Source organism: Hipposideros armiger, unplaced genomic scaffold (assembly GCF_001890085.2).
Source record: "Hipposideros armiger isolate ML-2016 unplaced genomic scaffold, ASM189008v1 scaffold_0, whole genome shotgun sequence".
NCBI classification, from domain to species: Eukaryota; Metazoa; Chordata; class Mammalia; order Chiroptera; family Hipposideridae; genus Hipposideros; species Hipposideros armiger.
Window position 1 is genome coordinate 7,343,781 of NW_017731350.1, and position 10,880 is coordinate 7,354,660.

General features: G+C 40.1%; 1 protein-coding gene across 4 annotated transcripts in view; it reads left to right on the top strand.

Moving 5' to 3' along the window:
- LDAH (lipid droplet associated hydrolase) overlaps positions 1-10,880 on the top strand; it is a 98,293-nt gene that overhangs the window by 24,317 nt on the left and 63,096 nt on the right. For all 4 annotated transcript variants that reach the window (XM_019651935.1, XM_019652168.1, XM_019652004.1 and 1 more), the window contains one exon: positions 8,830-8,999. In XM_019651935.1, the coding sequence (XP_019507480.1) occupies positions 8,830-8,999 (170 nt within the window). The remainder of the gene's footprint in view (positions 1-8,829; positions 9,000-10,880) is intronic.

Genomic DNA, 10,880 nt, shown 5'->3' on the forward strand with positions numbered 1-10,880 from the left:
TTCCCTCCAGAAGCCACAAATCAGACTCTTCATGTGTCCTCTTACTGGGAACATCTTAACTCGCTGGCTCTTGACCTTTTCTCTTAATTCTCATATATGCACAGTGGAATATTATTCAGCCACGAAAAGGAGGAAACCCTGCCATTTGCAACAGCATGGATGAACCTGGGGGATATTATGCTAAGTGAAATAAAATTAGTATCATATACTAATTATATGATCTCACTTACATGTAGCATCCAAAAAAGCCAAACTCATAGAACCAGAGAGCAGAACTGTGGTTGCCAGGAGCTGAGGGGCGGGGGGAAGGGAAGATGTTGGTCAAAGGTACAAACGTCCAGTTGTAAGATGAATAAGTTCTGGGGGTCTAATATACAGCATGGCGATTATAGTTAATAATACTGTATTATGTCGTTGAAATTGGCCAAGAGAGGGGATCTTAAGTGTTCTCACCGTAACAACAACAGAAGCTAACTGTTTCTGCGTCCCGAGCTCAATGGGATCAAATTTCCAGGGCCCGGTAGCGCTCTTGCCGGGCACACCTCGCTGGTGGGACGCTCCACAGACACTTCCTCCACCGAGACCTCTGCTTATGGCTGGGCTGGCGCTCGTGGTTCTTGTTATTGACTGCAGGACACACTCCAGCCAGAAACCATCAGAGAACTTGGAGGAGCAAGATTGATTATAGGTTCTGGAGGGTACATGGCGGAGGGGGAAAGGAAGAGAAAGCGAGAGAGAGGAGACCTGAGGCTCTGCCGTTATCAGAGTTGAGGGTGGGGTGTTTAGGGTTTCAGGGGTTCACTCTTTTTTGGCTAATTTAAAGTATAAGAGCTGAAAGCAGGCGCAGGAAGGGAGAATTGGGTCACTGAAGCAGTCAGTTATCTAGATTACCCAAGTCTTTCTGAAGGGGACCTTCATGGGTGGGGGCGGCCTAGTTCTCTATCTGCTTGTTTTGCTAGTAGCTGGGACATACAAGATGGATGTCTTTCGAAATGGATGCATTGTTAATCAAAAGCTTAATGTCAGACACACTACATGATGTGTGGTGATGGACGTGTCGAGTGGATTGTGGCAGTCATTTTACAATGTGCGAGTATATGTTTATTGAATCATCACATTGTACACTTTTAAAAACAGTCACATTGTACAACCTAACTATAAACAATTTTTTTTGTAAATCATAATTCAATAAAGCTGGAGAAAAAGAAAAAAATAATTGTAGGAAGTGCACAGTGGGTACATGGGGGTTTATTATGCTAAACTTTGTACTTTTGTGTACGTTGGAAAGATTCCACTACTGGAAAAAAAAAGTTTTAAAGAAAGGTAAAAGAATTATAGAATCTTAGACCTAAAAGTGTCTACATCAAATCCCACCTTGAACCCTTATTTTTCAAGGAAGGAAGAGGTAAAGCCCAGCAGGACTGAATGACCTTCTGCTGGTGAGTGTCAGAACTAGACAGGAGGCCAGCACTTTGGTTACTTAGTTCAGTGAGCGCTCTAGTGCTGCTGGTGGGTCATCTCAGGTGGCTAGTGCAAAGTGCTAACGAGACCACGTTTTCAGGTTTCGTTACTCTATGAGCCAATTCTCAGGTTAGCCCTTCCACGGTCACAGGTTATACCCTAGTATGTGACCCTTTTCCTGCTATGACTCGTAAGGGGGACAGGGTAAATGAAGTATAGATGAAACAATGCAACTCACTGCAAATGCTTGCATAAACACCTCAAAGTGCCTCCTTCATAGTGCCTTTTTCTCTCTACATGTATATGTGTGTATTTCTCTATGAATGCAGTTTAGTTGAGAGCCTTTTACACTTTGCTTAAAGACTAGGGTATACTTGGAAAAGTAAGTAAATGTTGATTACCTAGCAGCAAACGAGTTTTAGAGCAGTAGTGACTTGAAACTAAATATTCAGATTTTATTGCCTTGATTCAAAACATCTATTTCAACAACCATTGTATTGAAATGTGACTGAAAGTGAATAAAATGTGTAGCAAATACTTGCTTTGCTGTGAAATATTTTAAATGATATATTTTTATTGTTTTAAGTTACTTCGTATATGCCCAAAGAAGATTTTAGGTTCAATAAAGCAGACATTTGAACAGAACGTGAATAGCATCTTTGAAAGGTGAAAATAGACTCTCAAAGGGTAACGCTAGATCAGGGGTTCTCAGAGCTGAGCACGCTTTGGAATCCCCTGGTGTGACTTATGAAGACAGACCACTGGGCGCCACCCTCTGAGGTGTTGATTCAGTTGCTGTGAGGTGGGACCTGAGTATTTGCGTTTCTCACAAGTTCCTGGGTAATGTGGATGCTGCTGGTCCTGGGACCACGTTTTCAGAACCACCTCACCAGTAAACACTGGTGAGGAAAGCAAGTAGAAAGTATATGCTGTGTGCGAATTTCTGGGAAATGTCTTTAATTCTTGGTTTAAATTGACATCTTGTTATTTATAACTTTATTTTGAGTATGCTTATTGCTTAGGCTGCTTCTGTACTATTGAGTTAATAACTTAGTAATTAGAGCCTGGGTCCTTTGCTACCTAATGAGAACAGTGCCATCTAGAGGCATTAGCCCAAAGGGCCACCACAGGGCCAAAGGAAGCTGTGGTTAGAGGAGGTGAAAGGGCAACTCGTCATCATCAAGGCTTTACAGACAACCTACTAGGTTGTTACGTGCAGTGCTGCAGAGGTGTACATAGAAACAGGAATGCCATCTTTTAGGTTAGTGACATTTCACCTGTGTTCTGAGTAGCCCAAAAGTTCTGTGAAGTTCTATGAAGTTCTGGGGCTCACTGGCACCCCCCCCCCCGTTTAGCCAGGACCGGTCTACTTTTATCTGTTTTACATATTGAAGGTTATGTTTACAAATGCGTGCTAGAGTAGATTGCTTTGGGTAGGAAGGATAGATATATTATTCATCATCCAAGATTATTATTCTAAAGTACAGGTTTTCTGACGTGCAAAATATGGTGTGAAAAATATGTAATCATCGAGAGAAAGGACATAAGCTATAACCACACATCAAATGTTGAAAGAATGTTTTGCTTCATATTAGCACATGTTAAAATTATGAACAGTTGGAAATAATATTCTCGTTGCACCACATTATCACAGTCATAAATTGAGTATAATTGGGAGAACAGATGTTCACCAATGTCAGAAGGGGGTGATTCAAAAAAAAAAGTGTGAAAAGAAAATTTGAGGAATTAGAAGTATAAACTCTTTCTGGCTTTGATTTACCATATAGTCAGCTTCCTTGATGGCAGATTCATTATCAACTATTTTAAGTCATTTGTTTTAAAAGTATAACATAAAAGCTGGAAATCATAGTGGTTTAGTTTCAGCTGATAAAACATTATCTAAAAAGTTACACAATCTTTCAACTAATGATGAATTTGGGTCATGCTTATCCAAAGAAACAATAAACCACTAACATTCCAGTACCTCAAACTGAAAGAGTGAGCAAACCCAGTAGAGCTTTCTCTCTTGCCAGGACTGTGATTGGCAGGGGAACATGGAGGTGAAATGGAATGGCTGGATGAGCCCAAGGCGGGGACAATCAGTCAATCAAGTCTCGGGGCTCACAGTCACGAGAAATAAACATGAAGGTCTTCAAGTAGGTGAGAAGACACAGGAAAACAAAAGGTAGACCAAGGGAAGAAGTTAAGAATCAGGCAAATGATTAGTCTCGGGGAAGACAGAAGTAGGAAGCATAGCAGGACTAGCGAGGGTAGCACTGCCAGTAATGTCCTGTGACAAGACCAGAGGGCTGCCCCTCCCTTCACTATCCGTAGGTGCCTCCTCACGGCTCACGCAATGGAGCCCTGACTCCTTGGTGATGTTCCCCGGCCTCCTTGACTAGTCTCAACCTGCCTTTCTAACCTCATTTGTTCCACCTCCCCCTGTAACCACAAACAGCCACAGAAATCATAGCTGTGTCCAAAATTACCCCTCACACTTCTATGTCTTTTGCTTTTACTATTTGCTAAGTCTATAGCATTATGTTCTCCTTGCTGAATCAATCTCTCTCACTTTCCCCACCTCCATATTTCCCCATTGAAATTCTTAGGCAGATTGTTGGTTATAGTCAAGTGTTAAGTGTAATTTGATTGCCCTGGTTTCACCATCCATTTGGAGAATAATAACTAAAAACTCTTCTCTAAGACATGTTTGGGGTTTCCAAAGTTTTCTGTTTGTTTTTTAAGTAAGGTAGCAGTTTTAACTGTATTGCATACATTGAAGGCTAACAGAATCACACCAGCATTTAGACACAGGGACTTACAAAATGCTTAGGAAGCTGGGGACGGTTGAGACCTAAATTATGAGCGTGTACTTTCACATCAGTTTAGTAAACTCAGGGGACAGTCGTGAAAGGAAGACCTTTGGATCAGTGAGTTAAGTAAGCGTAAAGAATTGGAGACAGCCCTCATCCATGCGTCACTGGTGTCTAGCATGAACCTAGATAAAGTCCTTTGGCGCTTTCGTACTCCATTGGGAGTAATGAAGAAGTGATGGTGGTTTGCCCCATAAAATTGATGGAAGATAGCCAGGAACAGTATGTCAACGCATTCTTAATTTAAAATGTTTCTTTTATTTTGAGAAATTTTTTCAAACTACACAAAAGTACAAACACATAACAGTCCAGATTCTGTTATTCACTACTCTGTTGATAGTTAACACTATGTCATAATTGCATATTTTTTGTTAATAAAGTAAATGATATAAAACAATACAGAAAAAGTTTTCCCTTTTTTGTATCCTATCTCCAGTTCTACTATCATGAATTTAGAGTCAATGTCATGTCTTTGTCTATATTTTTAGTTACATATATGTAATGGTAAACAACATATGATATTGTTTTGTGTGTTTTTAAAACGTTAAAGTGTAAACTGTATATCCATCTTGCTCAAAGCATTCTTTAGAACATGTGCTATTTTCAGCCTTTTATTCTCTACATGTAAGTTGTTCATTTAAAGTCACTAGATTTGGAGGGATAATAGGGGCAGGATGGGAGAGTTTACTGGTTGAGAAAACCCTGGTGTAAGATTTAGAACTTTACTGTCCACAGACTCAGACCTAACAAAAGTCTCGTGAAACGCTGACCTTTATTTAGTCTTGTGGTCATTGGTGACTTATAAATATATAGCAAAACTTATGCATTCATATTCAATGTGTAGACACATGTACGTATGTGTGTATAGCTAAATATTTATTGTTAAACGTAGACCGTTGTGACTGCATTCAAATATGTAAAGTTATATACTGAGGGTGCCAAAAAATGTATACACATTTTAAGAAGGAAAACTGTATTAATTGTAATACTCAATATATACTGATAACAAAAGATGAATACAAGTCACGTTTGACTTCTGCAATTACAAGAGGTGCTCGGAGTGGTCACCATCAGTGTCGAGACACTTCTGATGACGGCGAACTACTGCTTGAGCAACACTGACCAAAATGTCCATTTTTTTGGCACCCCCAGTATTTATACTAAAGTGCATGTAGGAAAGACTGTTACCTACTTATTTATCTTGGGTTACTTGGAGAACGGCACAGTACTTTATGAATCCAAACAGGCATTACCTTTCTATTGTGATCCAATAAAACTCCGTTGTTTTCTCAAGGAAACACTTGACATATTCTTACTTCAGTAATTTATGATTGTGTTTTTATCTGTTTCTGTTTCCTCTTATTAGACTGTGAACCCCTTTAAGACAAGGGGAGTATATTGTGTTTATATCTATATTTTCAATATTACCATGGACCAATTAGTCACTGTTTTTTGTCAGAGTAGCCAATTTAGTTCGTGTAAAATGGAAGAAAATACTAGTTATCAGATTTACCTGTGTCCTGAAGCTATAAGGGATGCATGATATTTTGATCCAGAATTGACAAACTTTTAATAACTGGGATTTGAACTAGATGGAAAGTAAATGTGAAATACTGGTATTACTTAATTCATCTATGAACTACTTAGGAACAGACTATATGTACCTTTTGAAATAAACTCCAGAATCAATAAGTGAGCTGTAAAGTGAATTCATAGAGATGGGTCTAAGAAACAGAGTCAGGTTCTAAAAGGAAACCTTTCAAATCACATTCAAGACCATACTCTTGTGTTGAATAGGATATGGTGAGTTGCATTAATATCTATCAATTCAAGCAGTTCTCAATTTAAAACATTATTTTCCAAATGTACTTAGTTGATTGCATCTTGGAGTACATTTTCCCTATAGAAAGAATGATATAAATCATGTCCATATTATTAGTAGTCTGATTTTGACACAGTTGAATGTAATGTTTTACTGTATTTTATGAAGAATAACTTAATGATTGCTGGCAGTTTTTTCAGAGTATATTAAAATCTTAATAGGCATAAAAATATATAGTCAAGTATATACATAGTCTCTTAACCTCTAGTTTTTGCTAGTAAAATAATGTATGGATAGCACATTTTAATTTTCTATTCTCATTTTTCAGCAAACAAAAGTAGTTTGTTAATCTTGGAAATCTACAGAGCACTTCCAGAGGTAAAGCCAGGTTTATCTCTGAAATATTCGTTTGAATCATTTGAATTATAATGTTCTTTCATCTGAAATATAATATTTTAGAACCTTATTTCTGGTGTCAGTGAAGTTTTAAAATGTTTATTGTATTAAACTCATTTTCTTTCTCCTTGCTCTAACCATGCTAAGGTTCTTGGTATATATCTGAGGGAAGACCTAAATGACAGGAATTGAAATGATAGCAGTCATAACTTTCATTTCTCAAACAGTTTATGCCAGACACTGTGCTGTGTGCTTTAACGGTGTTGTGCAAACAACATTCCTGTGGGCATAGAATTTTTTCTGTTATATACGTGAGGAGACTGAAGCTCAGTCCATGCCCACATCACCCAGTTGGTAAGGTGATTAACCAGGCATCTCTGCCTCCAGTGCCCACGATCCCGTCCCAATGAAAGGAAGACTGACACGTTCAAATGTTGCATATTGTGAAAAATAAAGAACTTGGGTTGCAGATATTATAGGTGTTGGGTTTTGGGGTATCAGAGAACAACATGATCAACATGGTGGAGTGATCAGAGAAGGTAGGGGAGTATAAACTACTCGAAGTTAAAAATAATATTAAATAAACATTTGGGCTTGGAGTCATCAGGGGCCCTACCAAAGTCAGATTTCCAGTTTCTGTCTCTTCCCAATTCTGTTTTATGCTGCGCTTCCTTGTTAAATAGAGAATGAATTCTAGGCTGACCTGGGAAGAAGGACTAGGGCAGAGCATGTCTTACCTGGGAGATCAGCAGTACCACAGAATTAGGGAAATAACCCTCACTGATTCAATTTAAAAAAGAAAGTCTTCAGTACAGACATTGGAGAACAGATAAGCACGGCATGAATTGTACAGTAGGAGCAAATGAGGGGCAGTATGGTCAGAGAAACATGGGGTTGTGGAAACTGAAAGAACAGCTACTTTACTCCTCGCCCCCTGAATCATAAAAAGGCTTCTCAGAGGAGAGGACACTTGTTAAGAATTTGAAGGATGAAGAGAAGTTATCCAGACCAAGAAGCGAGCTGGCCACTGAAGGAAATAGAAACAGCAGGTCGCAGGTGCAGGTAACACTGGGTGACTTTTGGACACCTTTTGAGTACGCCACATTGTGGCTCATTATACTTCGCATCGCGACCTCACAGGAGTCACGGTGGCAAGAAATTCAGTATTCCAGTGATTGAAATTTTAGGAAGCAATTGACTACCTTGTGATGTTTTGAAATACTGCCCTCTGTCATTGGGGTTGTATACGTGTCTATATTCACAGGGAAAAGCGTTGGAGTTTTCCATATTTATGGAATATTGGAGCTGGCAGCATGCTCAGCTCATCCAGTTGTTGCATATTTTCACTCAGTAATAATATTTACTGTGTGCTAATCACAGATGACACTGAGATGAAAAGATGGACCCTGCCTTCAAGGAGCTGAGCCCACAGCCTAAGAGAGGAAATAATCAGACAATCATACAAGCGTGACAACGTGCCATAGTAAGAGTGCAGTACTGGTTATGCACAAAGGAAGGCCTGTTCATTTTTCTTGAAGATTAGCTAGATAGTTTTAATTAGTCTTGAAGAACCTAGAAGACAGTTCATCTATGAAAGGAAGAGAGGCTATTTCGGGTCACGACTGTGCTGGATGAAATAAACAGTTGACAACATTGCTACTTCAGTCTTTCAGTCTGAGGTCTTCAAGCAAAGATTGTCTAAAATAATGCAGCAATGTCATGGATTTTCTTAGTTGTTTATTAATAATATAAATTCGCCTAACCAGTGGTTCTCAATGTGTGGTCTTAGGAGCAGCAACATCAACGTCTCTTGTAAACTTAGAAATGCAAATTCTCAGGCCCCAACCCAGACCTGTCGAACGAGGGGCTCTGGTGATGGGCCCAGCAATCAATGTTATCATAAGGCCTCCAGAGGGTCCCAGTGTATGCTCGAGTTTGAGAACCATTGGCCCAAGCTAACAGTAGTTCGTGGAGTATTTGAAAGTTCGTGGGCTTTGAGGACAGAGAGACTTGGGTTTGAATCTCCCCCTCCCATTGAATAGGTATGTGGCTGTCAGTCTATCACCTAATGTCTGTGAGCTTTGGGATTTTCATCTATACGGTGAAGGTAATAATACTTCCTTTCTAGGGTTGTTGTGCCTAACACTGTAGCTAAGAGGGCACCGTATGCGTTAAATAAATAAACTACTGTTGTTACAGTTTCTCAAGATATTTTTCATAGTGAATTTATTTGCTTTCATTTACTGAATGAAAACATGTTCATACTTTTGCTTTTAGACCCAAATGCTCAAGAAATTAAGGATGTCTATGGACTCAGTGGTCAAGTGGAACACAAGGTAGCTTTCCTGAGGACCCACGTGCCAAAGGAAATGAAACTGGTGCTTGTTTGCCATTCAATTGGCGCCTACATTGCCCTGCAGGTCCTGAAGCGTGCCCCTGAGCTGCCAGTAAGTATGTCTCAGGAGGGGACCAGCGGTGCCTGGTGATGCCCCGGCACAAATCCCCCTCAGCCTGTCTTTGCTCTTTTGTCTCTTGTTTAATTGATAATCGAACAGGGAGAGGATGCTGGGTAGCTGCCTTTCTCCTTTTCTCCATATTACTGTGGGCCTGTGTGACTGTATGTTTATGCAATTTCCGTAATGCCTCAGAAACTAATGCTGAAGGAGGTAGAAATTTTCCAATTTTGAATCTAAGGTTATTTGGATTTCTTAAGTTATATGTCACTTGTTGTCTTTTATAAAAGAATATTTAAGAGCAGTCACTAGCTAAGACCTAGACAAGAATCTGTCTTTATTGAAGAGTATTTTGCAAATGTTCATGCCTCTTTTCAGAAGGAAGAAAAGTTATCATCATCATCAACATCATCATTGATAGGCAAACAGCTGTCTTTGTGGAACACTAAGTCTTTCATAAGTATGGGTTCTTATCAGTTCTGGTGCTTGGCAGCCTTTTTGTGACATTCATTCATTCACAAATACTTATTAGGTGCCACTATGTGCTAGAGACACCGGAGACACAAAGACCTATTTAAAGTGCCCAGGAAAGCTACTACAAGAGACTTTAAAACAAGACAAAAACTCGCACTTTCCCTAACATATACCATTAAAATAACCCATCAAGTGGACGCGAGTACCAACATAAATTATTTCTTCATTCAGCGAACATAAGAAACACGTGCTATGTGTCAGGCCCTGTGCTCTGTTATGACATCCCAGTGAATAAGACAGCCTTTGAGGTAAGAAAGTCTGAAGTCTAATGGAGGAGGCAGCCTAAGCCATAGGTGTGATAGCTACTGTCATATGTAAGTACAGCATGTGTGGGAGCATGAGGGGGTGCTATTGAACCTGTTAATCTGAATGCATGATAGGAAATGATTCCTTCACGGAATCTCTCCGAGGAATTTGACTTGACTCATTCCATGTGATAAAATATCTCCAGTGGAGTCTTGGAACTCACTAGGAATTTGTTCCTTTCCCACCAGCTTGGCATACTTACTCCTAATTGCCCTTGGGAAAGGTACAGCCTCCCTGGGTGTGACTTTTCATAACACGAGGAGCAGATTACACTGGAGCGTGAATATTAGAAGGTGAAGGTCACTGGGGGTCATGTCAGGAGCTGCTTGTCCCACCACTACTACAGTTAGAATTTCATTTGTATGGTATATAATCAAGCACATAGATATGTGTGCGTGTGTATAATTTATTTCCCAGTGTAGGAAGTGGCTTGGTCCTGTCAAATGAAATGTAGCAAACTGATATGAAATATAATTTTGGTTATTAGTTGTTCCAGGTGTTTTAAAAGCTTTAAAAACATTTAAAGAAAGAGTACTTGCATATTCGAAAGAATAATAGCATTACTGTTTGTGATGGTTAATTCTATGTGTCACCCTAACTGGGCTAAGGGATGCCTAGGTAGCTGGTGACCCATCACTTCTGAGTGAGTCTGTGAGTGTGTTTCCGGAAGAGATTCGCATTGGAATCAGTAAACTGAGAAAAGGAGGTCCGCCTTCACCATTGTGGTCCCCTCACCATTGTGGTCCGGCATCCTCCAATCCATTGAGGGCCAAGTGGAACAGAAACTCAGAGGGAGGGTGAATTCTCTCTCTCCTCCTGAGCTGGGACATCCACCTTCTCCTGCCCTCGGACATTGGAGCTCTGGGTTCTCAGGCCTCAGGCTCCAGGACTTACACCAGTGGCACCCCAGTGCTCAGGCCTTTGGCCCTGGACTGAGTTACAGCACTGGCTTTCCCACTTCCCAGCTTGCAGACAGCATGTTGTGGGACTTCTCCGCCTCCATAATAGCCTGAGCCAATTCCTATAATAGAGCTC